Here is a 15,035-nt window from a genome sequence, read left to right as displayed (position 1 = left end):
TCTTATCGTCACATTAACTATAAATATGCAGCAATAAAGCAGATAAACATCCAAGTCACTTGAATTATGACAGACATATATGACAGACATCTGACGTGATATCCCAAAAACGCTTAACGTTAAGATGAGCAATGAGCAGCTTAGTGTGACAGAGGGAGACTACCCCCTTGATGTGTGATTTTTTTTTTTCCCAGCAAATTTAAAATGTATTTGGAAAACCACCAGACAGTAATACACGGTTTATGAGGGTCCAGACAGAACAATAATCTTAACAGCAACAACACTTGCTGTGGAACTCAGTAGGCAATTAAGACCAAAAATCAATAACTTACATTTGTTGAAGCTATGCGGGAGCTACGTGGGTTAGAACAAAAAAAAGTTAAATGAATACAAAGCTAGACTGAATTCAGAAAGGTGTGTTAAACAGATGGTACTTATTTAGCGGTAAATATTTTAATATTTACGTCACTTAATTATTGTTCATGTACAATTAAATAATCGAAAAACACATTTTTCCACTTGCTGTCCACTGGGGGGGGGAAAAAAAAAAAAAAACGACCTCGCAGCTCAGTTAACAATTAATCTCGGCTCTCGGTCATGTTGTGTTCACAAGCTGAGCTGTGATTGGGTCACTTCCGGAGCTGTCAGCACACGTGGTTATTTTTAAACAAGTGGCAAAATGTAGAGTATTTCAAAAGTAATTAGACAAAATGACTTTCATGCTGAAAATGGCAAACTTGCCGGACTTTCCCAGGCCCAGTTTTGGTGACGAAGAAAGCAAGATGTTGAGGGTTGCAGCATGTAGCTTTATTCAACGGAATGAAAAAATTCATTCAGTGACATTTCTGGGTCAAAATACAATTCAAACTGCTTTTGTATCCACCAAAATGATGTAGCCGCTGAGCAAAAGCTCAGCTGAAATGGCTGTGTACAAACAAACAAACAAACTAAACCTTTGACCTCAAATCAGTGTCGCAGCACCGATATGCAGCACAACAGCAAAGGAAATGAACAAAGGAAGACAACTTTCTATAGTATGTCTAGGAACTTTGCAGATACAAATGATCACACAAATGGACCACTATGTGTCCTACAGAATAGTTGACTGCATGAAATCTTGGATAGGTGGGGTAAAAAAATGAAAAGCGCACCAGGCTGAACGGCGACACGATGTAAAGTTCAACAAGTGCCTGAGTGCTGTCTTTGGTAGAAAACCCAAACTTCATTTACCGAGTTTACCGTGCCTCACTATTGGTTATCGGAGTAACATCTTGCAGAGCAGACCGCGTCATTGTCCGGGGCTTCTTAAGACAAAGCAGAGAGCGAGACCGAGAACAAAAACCGCTTTTAAAGGCACCATGAGTATACGAAAAAAAAAAAGGTTCCAAAAACACTCGCTTCTCGCTCAGTGAGGCTAGCTCGAGCCTTCGAAAACATTTCAAACTTAAAGAGTTTCCCTTTGTTGTCAAAAAAAAAAAAACCTGGCACAGCGGTTTCATTTCTAAACTCCGCAGATTGAAGAAAATGCTTAAGCTCCTCCCGCCCAATTGTTGCCAGCAAGGCTCAGTACAGTATAGTCAAAGTGTTTCTTTTTTGTCCCCCCTTTTCTGTTGATGCGAAGATCGTTATTTATCTGAATGAAATGGACAACCTATGCAGCACTTGTGGTATTGATATCTTATATGTCGGTCTGCATACATGGATTCCTGTGCTGGGTTTGCTTGCTATGCGGTAGTGGGCGCTGATTGTTGTTGGTCTCCTTTATGATGTGTGCAGTGCATCTCTGAGAGTCCTTCTCAGAGGGGCTCGCCAAGCTGACGTTTTCCTCCGCGGTCAGGCGGATGGACGAGAGCTCCGCGGCAGAGGAGGAGGTAGGCGAGCGGGGAACCCGGGACGGGGTCCGTGAAGCGGGGCAGGTCTCCAGCCTGTCGTTCTCCACCTCGGGTAAGGGGCTGACGGCGGGGAAGCGCGCGTGGCAGTCGCCTGCGCCGGCGCCGGCGCCCTGGCCCGACGAGGTTTTCGCGCTCTCCGGGTCCAGGCAGCCGGACTCGGAGAAATGGCTGGAGTGGGAGTCTGAAACGGAGGGCAGGCTGCCGCTCAGGGAAGTTGAGTCAAACTCCAAAGAGTTGGAGCTGCGTTGCTCCAGAAGCTGAGCATCCATGTCCTCCCTGGTATCATTGATCTTCGTGCCTCTGTCCGCCTTCTTGTGCCGTTTGCCTTTGCTCTTTTTGCTCCCCGGGTTGGCGGAAGACACGCACTTGGCGGCTGAACCTCGGCGCTCCGACGGACACGTCCCGGCACAGCGACTCAGGCTGCCGTCGTCCGTGCTGCTGCCACCGCTGTGGTTCCGTAGCATGGCAGGTTTGGATTCAATATCCACCTGGACTTCCAAACTGTTCCCGTCCCTAGGAGGAACCACACGGATGAGTAATGACAAACTACAAGCGCTAGTGGTACAGGTGATCATTAAAATCGATCGGATTCGATTCTCGATTGGATTCCCCCCTCCCCCAAACGGGTACTGCAATTCCACAAATATAAGACGCACCTGTGTATAGGACGCACCCTTAATTTTCGGCTCCCATTCCGGTTGTTTGGCAACAATGTAAAAAATTATAGCAAAATATATCTCACCTTTGAAAATTCTTCATATTTTCTTGTGTTCATATCAACAAATTATATGTTTGTTGCAGGTTAAACAAAGTGTGTTTCACATTTTCCACATTGTGAGTGGTCAGTAAATGCAGCTCCAGTGTAATGTGCTCCAAGCAGTCGTTTTTCCTTTTCCTCGCGACCTAGTTCATTTTGCCATAAATACCGGAAGTTGCGGACCATCCGTGTTCCATTGAGTTCACCGTTGTGTGGTTATGCCAAAAGATCATTATTAATAAAGGAGTCAAATGGAATAGCTTCCAGTGTGCTCTACACAGTGGACACGGGATCCATATCTTGCCACTCTTAACTGAATCAGCCGGAGATATCAAAACCTTGACTTGATCCTTTCAGTTTTAGTAATATTCCTGTGTGTGAACAAGGGTGGACTGGGACACTCTGCTTGTTTCTTTTATTGAAAATAATGTTGTAACAACCTCAGCTAACACAAGGTGCTGTTAGCTGCAACAGGCACTAGCCGCTAACAGCTACCTGATGTCTGCCCTCTGGCTCATCTCGTTACACTAATTATTGTAAGGTCGGGGGAACGACGATGACTAGAGCACTGACCTGTGCTACCCCGTGTGCCATGCTACCCCGTCATGTAACAATTCTCATTGTTACATGACGCTAGCTTCAGTTAGCTCCCGACTGGCTGCGTTTACATCTACTGGTTCTGGCTGTGTTGTGTTGTTGCATACTGTATTTTTAGGATTGACCGATTATCGAGGTAAATATTCAATATTTTGACAAATACTGACAAAAGCCTTTTTTGAACAAAAAGTCTGTCGACACTTCAATCAATCCATTCAAATGTAATTTCAGGGAGCTATTTGATGAAAATTTAAGTTAAGTTTATATAAGAGAGGAGTGAAAGAGTGTTGAGCACATGCGCATCACATTGCAGAGGTCATGGTTTTGTGTTGGAAACTATACGGAGCTATTTGCTTGTTTTTGTTTTCTTGTCGTTTGTTTTCATTTAGTTTGTTATCGGTTTAAAAAATAAAATATGCCTCCAATATTTTCTTTTTTTACTAAACTTTAAACTTCGTACCTGTCGAGGGGAATGTGAGCGTTAAGAATGGATCCAGCCATCGCTTTAGTGCTTGCATTATCACTGATTGTACCGAGGCTGACGGTCCCCGATTCACCACTGAGGCTGCAATGGTCCTTTTGCACATCAGCTTGCACTTCCAACCTGTTGAGAGAGTTGTTTGTCAACATCCCAAGCCTGCAGCGTGTCTCGGCACATCTTTACCTGCTCAGGTAGTGGACCATGGCACTGCCAGAGAGGCTGCCGGTGATGCTGGCGCCAGCAAGGGCCGTGGTGGATGCCGTCTCACTCAGGTTGTCCCTGATAGCTCCAAGTCTGTCCATTTGGCTTCCACTGGCACTTAAACTGCCTGTCAGTCCCCCAACACTGGCTTCGCCAATGCTGGGATTGTTTCTGGTGTCTGCCACAGAGGTTGAATCTAGAAACCATAGAAACCATGTATTTTGAGAATCAGGGATGTATCTGGAATCATTATAGGCAAACACGCAAAATTAAATTTAAAAAATAAAATAAAATGTAGATTTGGCTTTAGTCCAAATGGTTGATAGTTAGCACGACTGCCTCCTTAGCACATTCAGAGAGTTGGGAATCTGGGTTTATTCCCCCGTGTTGAGTTCGCATGTTTTGAAAATCGATTGCGATGAAGGTATGAAGGGCTCGTGCCAAAAAGACACATTATCATGTAGCAGAAAAGAAGCATGCTCAGTTATCTCTGTAGTACCGCTTCCTTTCGGTTTGCAGGTTAGTTGGTGTTGTCAGTGGTGGGCTTGCAATTGGCTTACCAGTAGCTGCGGTCCCAGTGGCGACATTCATGTCATTCTCATCATCGAATTCTATTCGAACACCTTTTCCATTGCCTGCAGAGACACCACAACCTCCGCTCCGACACAATGAGATAGGCACTACACCATAAACGTACGCAAGCATAATAGGAACTCCGATGCCTGAAAAACAATGGAGAAACACACGCAGACCAGTGTTAAGACTGACATCAAAAAGGTAGGAATCTGTGCCGATGTTCATAATCATTTATTCACATCTAGTTCTTCTTCCAAGATTAAGCAACAGCATGTAATGGCATGACTCAATCATGAAACAAAAATGAGAGGAAGAAAAATGAACACTGACCAATCGTGACTGCGGCAACTAGTGGAGACACAATGAAGGACAGCGTCACGCCACCTGCAATTACGAGATTCCTCTTGTGTTTGGCGATGTCTTTACCCTCATAGCGATTGTGAATCTGGGGGAATTAAGAATAACGATCACTCTTCCAAAGAGAAGGAGATGCGGCAAAAATACAGTGTGTCAGTGTGTGTGTGTGTGTGTATGGCGGAGAAATAAGAGCTTGCCCCTAGTGGGGCACAAGGCGATGCAAAAAAAAAAGTTAACAGTTGTTAAAAGTTGATGTATATTTCTTTTGTTAATGTTTAAAATCTATTTAGAGTGCCTCAGCCTGTGTGTGTATGTGTGTGTATGTGTGTGTGTGTGTGTGGGGGGGGGGGGGGGTCCTCAAAAATATTAGAGGTATTGATATCTGTGACTATTCAAGAGTTGAGAACTGCTCTTGCATTGGTCTGGATACAGTATAATGGTATCAGAGGTATCAGAGTTTCCTACCTCAGCCTTCTTGAAGTATATGTGGACTTTCGCTCAATATTTGAATATTTTTGTCACCCAAGAGTATTCAAAATGTGTGCAGTCTCACCTTTCTTCCCACGTACACCGGGATGCCAATAACCATTGCAGGGACAGCTATGCCAGCAATCAATGCAATGCCAACAGGAGCACCAACCAGTGTTCCCAGTTGCCAAAGAATTTTCTTCTTTCTGCTCCATGGCTTCTTCCCCCAAAAGGTACAACCAGAAGGACTGGGAAAATGGTCAATGGGAGGACAAAAAAAACCCTGTCACATTCCTGTCATTTATAAACATATTAGATTTTGTTATAGTTGTATCAACCTTACTTGAAATTTAAAATTAGACCAAAGATTGCATCATTGTCTTTAATTTGGAAAAAATCCTGCCTTTTTTCTTATATTGAATTTGAAAATGACTTTCTTCTGGTTCTTTGGTTGAAGTTAACATAGTAGAAAGAGCACTCAGCAAAAAAACCAAAACAAAACCCACAAACAAACAAAAACATCTTAAAGCTAAATCTTACATATTGTCATTTTAAGTGTGCAATTACTAACCTCAAGTAATGCAGGTCTGAGATCTCTTTCATACAAAGCCAGCAGAACTCACAGCCACAGACAGCACAGGTCATGTGGTTACAGCTCCCATCATTCATTTTGATGATGTAAGCAGCACAGCGCGGGCACGGCTTGATGTCATCCGCTGAGGGAAAGACAGAACGAAAGAGAAATAAACCCATCATTGCATTTTTTTTGGTCCTGTTATAAAAGATCACACTAAAAATCTAACAAATGCTTATTTCAGAAAAAAAAAATCAGCATTTCAATGTCTTTATTTTTTGTTAAAATACTCACTAGTTTATACACTTATAACTGACCAATCATTACTTTGGAAATATGCATATAAATTCTCGTGGCAAATATTGCAGAGCCAATCAACATCAGAACAGATGACAGCCAATCATTAAGTTTACATTGCATGTCATGGCATTTGAGCAAGTGTTTGGAATGTGGTTCTCAAATGGTACGAGTACCCCTAGAGCAGTACTTCTCAATTATATTTTGCCCAGACACAGACACTCGATGCGCTGACAATAAATAAGAATATTATCAATAAAAATTGAAAATAAAAATAAAAAAGAACATTTGTATTTTATTGCAATTACACTTCACATGACAAAAACAAACCCTTTCCCTGGATAAATCAAACAAGCAAGGTATAGCACTGTAAATATGTTTCTCCATTTAAACAAAAAATGCTAGTTGTTTGTGTGTGTTGAGTCAATCAACCTGTGGCTCCGCTCTCTTGGCTGGAGCTGAGTGATGATGAGCGAACCGTCCTCAGGCGAAGGCTTTGGGCTCTCTGCTGTCTCGCTGCATCACAGGTTTGGTTGGGGTGCCACAACTGCTTACAAAGATAACAGAACTCCGTACCACAACTTTCCCTTCCACATGTGATTTTGGGGCAGCTAGCACAACCAAAGGCAATAACCGCATACCTGACAACAAACAAAAGAAAACAAGAACAAAAAAAAACACATCACACACAAGCACATGCATAAATACAGTTCACAGAAATTGATAGTGTTTGTATAGTAAAGTGCCGCAAATGACTCAAATCATTTTACCAAGTGTCCATTTCACATTGTGTTTTGTGTGAAAATGTCCCTATGCCACACTAGAAGGAAAAAAAATGTGTTTTGTGTAAAATTTTATCATGCCATGATGGAAGGAAAAAAAAAGTTGAAAGGCGAACTCCATAGAGATGGTGTGGATAGATAGAATGGTATTTGGCTCTCACAGGTTGTGCCATTATGCTTGTATTTACAAAGGCAAAAAAGAAAAAAGAAGGTACATTCTTCAATGGTCAAGTCAGGAGCCTGAATCCAATGCAATGGCGCACACTTTTCAGTGAATTAAGACAAACGTGAGCGTAAGAGCCACAAACAAGCACGCAAATGCTCACACAAATAGCCTTCTGTCTGTCAGTCTCGCAATATAGCCTGCTTATTGGGTTGCCTTCTTGACCCACACTTTAGCTTAATAGATTGCTCGCGTCCTACCTCGAACAATATCGGATAAAATGCTCCGTAAAAATAGCATAAATATAACTGGAATAACTTACTGTGGTACTGAAGGCGACAAAGCAGGAAGGGTTAGGCTGATTGGCCGCGGCAGCCAAAGACTTTGAGTCACATCGAGAGAAGGCTCCCGCTGCAGGCTGAAATTGCCTTATGTGAAACCATTTTTTAGCAAAACCCCTACAAAAAAAAAAACGTATCTTCCGGTAGACGCAGGTTGATTTGAAAGTATGCTTTCCTGGCAAAAATTAAACATTGGGGACGCAAGGACACAGGCAAATGAGAGCATTGTACGTACCAAGTACCAAATCACAACTCTTACCCACAATCTGGCGCCGGACACCAACGGCAATCAGGGTCAGCCACCAACCACCTTCTGAGCATGAACTCTTCATATTTCTCCATCAGACTCCGGTCACCAAGAATCATGCAGATGTCATGCGGGTTGAAACGCTCCGAGCATTCAGGGCAACTAATGTTGACGCGCGACTCTGAGATTTCAATGCGCAGGTACTGTCGTAGGCAGTCAATGCAAGATCGGTGGTGACAAGTCATGATGTCAGGGAAATTCTCCTTGGGCTGGTGTAGAAGGCACAGTGGGCACTCCGATAGCTCCGTCCCAATTTCACTCCCTAGCTTGGAAGAGGAGGGGCTGGAAGTAGATGCACAAGGTCCCGAGGCAGATGAGGTGGAGGCAGCGACAAAAGCAGCTGAAGGAGCTCCGGTCCCAGCCACAGTGAAGAAGGCGGAGGTCTTTTCAGAACACATCTCCGAGTGGATGTTCTCAATGCTAGCAATCCCATCCACTCCCGTAAGCCCACCTGGCCCAGGGTTTTGCAGCTCACGAGACTTTCGCCGCACTGATTTGGCTTCCCGTCCTCGCCATCTAAAAAGAGAAGCTAGGGATAGGCGCCTTTTCTTGGGGGCCTTCTTCACAGATGACAATGAAATGGAGGAGGCCGTGGATTGCAGATCCCTGTCAGAGCCCATTACCCTGCCACTACCGCTACCAAACTGATGGTGCTTAGGAAGGCTCATCTCTCCAGGAGAACCAGAAGGCTGGGCCAGTGGGGAGCCTGGGCAGGGAAGCCTGTTCCTCACATGGGCGCAGAGATCGGGGAATAGAAAGGGCCTAGGAGAGGGGGAAGGGGGTCCCAGGTGGGGGTAGAAGGCTCCAGAGTACCTTTCTGTACTCATGACATGATAGCATCTTCTGATCAACCTCGAGGTCACATCTATAAATTGGATGGTTGTGGAAGAGTGGTCAGCAGACAGAACCTAGCAAAAAAATGGAAAATCATCTTAATTGGATACCTAATTAATCGGTTAGGTAATACATTTGACAGACGAGGACACTACTCCTAGCTGACGTACAGTACGCTGTAATATAAGCATAACATTTTCAGTCTGGTTTCGCTACGTGTGTAACATTATTTGGTATAATTTTCTTGCCGTTAAGTTGGATATGTTCCATATTGAAGTGTCTCTATCTAATATTTGAAGCTTACAACAGTCTACATACAGTATGTTACCTTTGGCATAATGGCAATCTGCTTTGGTTGCCACTTTTCTACCCCACCTGGTCTGACTAAAACGCCGCCTCTAACCATGTCGCATCAGCGCCCCTTTCATGACATCATCCTAAACTGCTGCACATACAGGCCAACAAACAGTAAATGGAACCAGTCGCTGCGGAGGCAGGTCGGAGTACCTCTTGAACGAACCTAGAGTAAACTGCTGACGCGAGCGAGTACTGTATTTACTTTCTTTTGCTTCGCCTTGCTGCTAACGTTGACTGCAAGCATATTTTTGTATCATCTGAATATCAAAAAATACCACAGTGTGCTTCATGTCTTAAAATGAAAACAAGCAAGTCATGCTGCACTGGTCTCACTCCATGCATGCAAGCTGCCATGGCAGGGGATACCAGTTTTTGGCAGTGGCACAACACTTGTGCCTGATATTCTTCTCGTCGTCTTACTGGCTGCTTGAGAAAGCGAAAGTGTTTAGTCTGCATCGGCGGTTCGGGGGTAGTAATCAATTGGTGAGGTAACAAATCGGGTGGGGCTGGAGCTTACACAGCAGAAATGAGCAGGAATGCTCTGAGATGGGTGAATAGAAAGGAAAAAAAGTGTTCAGGGCATTTTTGTTGAGAAATTATTATTTTAACATAGCCAAAAGCTCAAAAAGTTTATTTTGATACAGACCCTTAAGAGGAGATCCAGACAGACTTCTGTATCCATTGACAATAAGTGGCAAAACGGCCACCCCTTGAGATACAGTAAATCAAACCAAAATTTGTAGATTTGTTGCATAATTCATTTTGCCGAGTAGAGTAGCATAGCGCAGGTTAGATACTGTAAGATGAAAAAAAAACAAACAATTTTTGTCTGTCTGTGCTGGTGTGTCTCCACTATGCTTGGTTGCAGAGTTAGCAAAGTTCTGCTGCCATAGGAAGTAAATAGATTTGAGTTAACAGTCAATTTTTTTTTAATGCTTCATAAAATTAATCCACAGAGTTAATGCTTTAAATTTGACAGCCCTGATGCCACAGCCAAAAGAGAACCCAGACATATCCACAAATACCCACTTTGGCTGGAGTTTTAGAAACAGTAACTCTAACAGGTTTAAAGTTAAAAAAAAAAAAAAAAATCTCTAGGAGCGTGCGGATGACAGGACAAACTGCTTAAAACTATCACCCATTTGCACAACACTCAGATACGCATTGACTGCGGCTTTGACAACAGACAAATGTGAACAGTGAAATACATAGCAGCTGAGCCTGTGTAATTAGCCAGACAGTATGCCTGGCTGCATTCCTGGCCTGCTAGTCGTCTGAGTAATGTTGCCTGCATGCACATTCTGCGGCTTCTTTGGGACAAGGGATAATTGAAAAATCAAAGCGGCTATGGACAACAAAGGTTTGGATTGGAGGTTTAGGTGACTTATTGTGTTGTGTCTAACTTGATGAAAACTGAATTTAATAACATATTTAGCCACGTGAACAAAAGTCTGTAAAGTGCTCATCTATAGGCTGTTGAGTGATTCGAAAACATAGGTACTTTATGAAGGTATTGTATCAAAGTCAACATTTTGGTTTAGTGACAATGCCACAAAGATGCAAAAAAAAATATGAATGTGCAAAATCAGGAAAAATTGGATGAAAATGTATAACTTCATTTTGGCATATGGCTGCATTTGACTTTTGTACATCTCAGGGTGCTACAAAAGCATTTTGAGTTTTGTTGGCCTTGTCGAGGATAGAATTTAATTATTCGTACTCACAGTACGGACATTACAGTGCCATTTTTCTGGCATGATTACATAAAACTTTGAAATAAAACTTTCACCAGACCTGATCAAAAATGTACAATTTGCAATTGTATCTTTGAACACAAAGGGGCTAAATCATTGAATCAAGGTTTTGCACAGGTGGTAGGGTGCTGGAGGGTTGTTTTCAAGATATGTTTACTTACTAGTAATGGCAACTGATACTCGGTTTAAACAGTTAGATTTTTTTTTTAGTTTTTTTTTTTTTTTTTTTATCCCCCTCACGAGCGCTAAACCCAAGATGGCAGCGCATGGTTACGACGGCAACCACGGTGATGGTGGAGCATCATATCCTTCCAGTGATGGAGCAGCCAAACATTATGGAATGGTGCAATACATCATGCACACACAATTATCACTAGATAAAGAGTAATAATTCTAATAATATTACTCTGTCCGTATTAGATATGAATATTCGTCTATGTGCATCATATAAGACATTCAATAATGTGAGCTTTTATTAAGGTGATTTATTATGTCAGTGTTTTCCAACTTGTAGAGCCAAGGCGCAGATTATGTGTGAGAAGAACCTCATGTCGATCCACAACACACACAAAAAGCGTGCATACTGGAAAAATGATTTAGTCTAGGTTTAATCACAAATGTACTAACTAAAATTTAAGAGCGTATAGTTGAACACAAGCTATATTTGCAGGGAACCACTATTTACTCTGTTATATGAATGGCAACAGGTGAAAACACAGGTTGGCTGTTGTACTTTTGTCAATCCAAGTGGAGATGTAGATTGTTATGCATGCCACATAGAAAGACAATCATAATATTTCAAGTACAGTGACAGCATAAATTATAAGCATAATCACAAAAACAGCGTCAACAAGCATGTTATTGTAAAACACAGCAGTAAGGAGCTGACGGGGAGAAGAAGAAAACTTTTCAAACCCCAAAAGCCAGTTTAGTCCCCAGCTGAACGACCAGAAGCCAATCCCCACATCTTGTGCAATTTGCGTCTTGTCTCGCTCACTTTACTCAAGAGGGGAGGAAATGAAGTCACCATCCTGGCATTTCTGCTCAACTAACACAAGTGATGGGCCCGATAATGGCGGTGAAGTACAAGAAGGTCAAGCCCGGCATTTCCCACCCATTTGGCGTTCGCTGCATGCAATTTAGTTACACTACTTATAACTTACATATACCATGCAAATATACCCCTTGGTTTTTTTTCTTAACTCCTCACTGTAATTATGATTTTACTGCTCCAATACCATAAGTTGTGATACATCTACGGCATGTGTAGGTGGGGTTAGGGTTGGTTTTGTAATAACAGAACTCCATTAGAAATCCAAAACAGTCCCACTCATTAACATTTTACAGTGCTTTTTTTTTTTTTTTTTTAAGCCTAGTAGCAGCGGTACTAATCGGTCCAACAAAGTTGTAGCACATTAATATTATTTATGTTAAAAACTAATATTGTTATTTGTATACTTTGGGAAATTTCATAATATGAATATTCATGACAGCATGTAAAAATTGATTGGGTAAAAATTGATTGCGTTGATAGGAACTTTCAGACAGTATCCTTAATTATTTTTTTACTTATGAAAAGAGTCTTTTACAAAAGTGACTTTCCTTTTTGTTTGGATTTGCACTTTAGCAGTAGATCATAAATTGTCTTACAGTCTGCTCAGTCAAAAGAAAATGTTTTAAAAACTGGAAAATGTATATTAGTTATTAGTTTTATATTACATATTTTGTCAAAAATATTTGAAATGAAATGAATGCACTATGTAGTAAGTCTATGATGCAAATGATTTATTGTTCGACTCTAGCAAATTGTTAACAACAAAATCTTTGGATTACAAATATAACAAATTTAACTGTAGTGGTTTGCAGCGCAAGTGTGTAAATGTACAGTGCTGCACTTGATTCCATATTAGCTAAGCACAATGAGTGTGTGCTTACTTACTATGGCAGATGAAGCCAAACGTATAAAGCAACCTGGGCAGGTATAGATAGCCTTTAGGGAAGGTTTAAGGGTCATTGTACTTTTGTTGCAGCACAATTTCTTTTAATTGTAATATGTAAACGGACATCTAATGCCCGTAGACAACTGGGATAGGCACCAGCAAGCCAACGACCCTAGTGAGGATAGGCGGCTTAGATAATAGATGGATGGATGTAGTTTTGGTGAGAAAGCCATCCTTGTCATCAAGGGTCAAAACAGGCCATGTTACCTGGTACACACCACAAAAAACAAATGCCATTTCTCGATTTCTTTCCAGGAATCTAAAATATCTCCGACTTCATTACTTGTCATTCTCTCATCCGGCAGCATTGTCATTGGGCGTAGTTGGAAGAGCAAAACGCATTGCAACCACAGAGCAGATACATCATAGAAATTTACCTCAGTTTACTCTTACATATGAACAGAGTAAACCTACCTATAATTAAAATAAATAGTGGGTAGCTGGCATAAATTACTACGAAAAAGTAAGGAAATGATGGTGCAGAAATGGTTTCTCTTCAAGCCTATGGTGTGGTAACTAGCCTTACAATTCAAAGTGAGAGTCAATTTGAATGTGATTATTATCTTTGAAACAGTTGGGAGATCGGGTAAACGTGGACGGGAAAATAAGGCGCATAATTATGATCATTCAAAGCAGTCGTACTTATTTTCGTGCTGCCCGGACTCAAGACCTCTAAGACCGAGTTTGAGCCACCTGGTTCCCAACCACTAGCGTGCATCAAGCTAGTGGGGTTAGCTTGTAAAAGAGGGAACATACCGTCCGCTGCCATTCGTTTTTCCTCCGGACAGTGACGGCGAATGAAGGAAATAATTTTACAAAAATGCCGTAATCCTGGTGCAGTGCCGCAAAGTACTTTGCATTGCCACTTGCACTATTTTCCAGTCTTGCTGTCGGGGTTCATATCACTGCTGTTGAGACGAACAGCGAACAACACTGGAGGCTCAGGCTCTTAGTCCCTCAAACTCGCCAATTCAAATCACATCGCGAGATTTGGAGTTTTGTTTGGTGTGGCCCGAAAAGGTCCACTCTGCAGCGGAACAGTATATATGTAAATAGTGGACAAATTGCCGTTTGAAAAAATACATTTGTCGGGTTTGAATGTTGCTGATGGAGGGATTAATTTGCAAAGGAATAAAAGAAACTGGGTTAAGGAAATGTACGCATCAAAAATGTAATCATAATTCAACACAGGAATCTTTGTCATGGCACTTGCGCACCATACGTGTATATGCATGAAATCAATATGCACCTTTTTTTTTTATTTGTGTGTGTGTGTGTGTGTGTGGGGGGGGGGGGGGGGGGGGGGTAAATATGTCTTGTACTAATGGAACTCTGCTTTATCTGTAGGTTTCATTAGCCACCTCTCGAAACCCGAATTACCTCGAGTTTGCCGAAGGTTTAAATGGTGAAACTACAATTTATCTTGTTGCTCTTGAGTTTAGTGCAGTACATAAACGGCCATTTCTATGCATGAGTCGTATGTACTGGAAATAAAATGCAACAACCACCACCGTATATGATTGTGTTAGGAAGAATAAACTTGATAAATGCATTGAAACCTGGTACTTTGAATGATGCAGTTCATCCAGAAAGCATTAACAGCACAGGGTTAATTTTTCATCGGGATAACCCAAACACAGCAAAGATCTTCAAACGTATTCTGTGAATGTCCGGGAGTGGTCCAGCTAGCACCCAGATTTGATTTCAATTGAACTTCTTGCAAAGACCTTTAACAGCTGTGTACAGACATCTTCCATCCAACATAAGAGCTTGCTTCCTCATTACTGCTCAGTACGGCCAAAAGATGGGTACATTAACTTGTAGCATCATATTCAAAAACGTTTGAGGCTGGACCTGCTGCCAAGAGGTGGATAAACAATGGGAAAGACTAAATACATATGCACATTTGATTCCTTATAATCTATCAAAATTTGGGAAAAAATGAACTGCAGTGAATACTTTCTGGGGGGACTGAACTACTGCAGTAGTTTTCAGTTACCTCACATTAAATGTGAATTTCAATTACACACTCGTGCACGCACACACATCCCCACACAAAAATGCCCCAGAAATGATTCATGTCCGCACCGCAAATAAAAAAAAAAAAACTGATGAACTTAATCTTCACGATTGTAAGTCTTGTATCATAAGAGTGGTCATCCGGTTGCGATGGTCAGCGCGTTTTAAGCAGACAAATCTGTAATTGCCGCGGCAACATGCCCAAGTTTTACCGTTACCAATCAAGGTTCGCAGATGACAGTCATCTTTAATCCAACCACCACAAAAGTTAAAACTTT

General features: G+C 41.8%; 1 protein-coding gene across 1 annotated transcript; it reads right to left on the bottom strand.

Moving 5' to 3' along the window:
- Positions 1-785: 785 nt before the first annotated feature.
- LOC148425695 (E3 ubiquitin-protein ligase RNF19A-like) lies at positions 786-13,679 on the bottom strand. Its single transcript, XM_088411603.1, has 10 exons — positions 13,495-13,679; positions 7,746-8,701; positions 6,633-6,841; positions 5,901-6,045; positions 5,415-5,577; positions 4,835-4,949; positions 4,489-4,650; positions 3,911-4,124; positions 3,707-3,850; positions 786-2,405 (listed from the first exon to the last, which is right to left on the bottom strand). The coding sequence occupies exons 2-10, from the start codon at positions 8,618-8,620 to the stop codon at positions 1,679-1,681; spliced, it is 2,754 nt and encodes a 917-aa protein (XP_088267729.1). The 5' UTR covers positions 8,621-8,701; positions 13,495-13,679; the 3' UTR covers positions 786-1,678.
- Between the last annotated feature and the right edge of the window lie 1,356 nt (positions 13,680-15,035).

This window comes from Hippichthys cyanospilos, chromosome 3 (assembly GCF_059441005.1).
Source record: "Hippichthys cyanospilos isolate Australia breed blue-spotted pipefish chromosome 3, RoL_Hcya_1.0, whole genome shotgun sequence".
Classification (NCBI taxonomy): Eukaryota; Metazoa; Chordata; class Actinopteri; order Syngnathiformes; family Syngnathidae; genus Hippichthys; species Hippichthys cyanospilos.
Note: the sequence above shows the minus strand (reverse complement) of the source record. Positions and strands in the feature narration are given on the sequence as shown.

Excerpts from the sequence above, each read along its gene's own strand:
- LOC148425695 (XM_088411603.1), bottom strand. The coding sequence starts at position 8,620 with ATGAGTACAGAAAGGTACTCTGGAGCCTTCTACCCCCACCTGGGACCC. Across the intron at positions 6,842-7,745 it reads TGTCCGGCGCCAGATTGTGG|GTATGCGGTTATTGCCTTTG; the intron begins GTAAGAGTTGTG and ends GTTTGTTGTCAG. Across the intron at positions 6,046-6,632 it reads CCAAGAGAGCGGAGCCACAG|CGGATGACATCAAGCCGTGC; the intron begins GTTGATTGACTC and ends TCTTTCCCTCAG.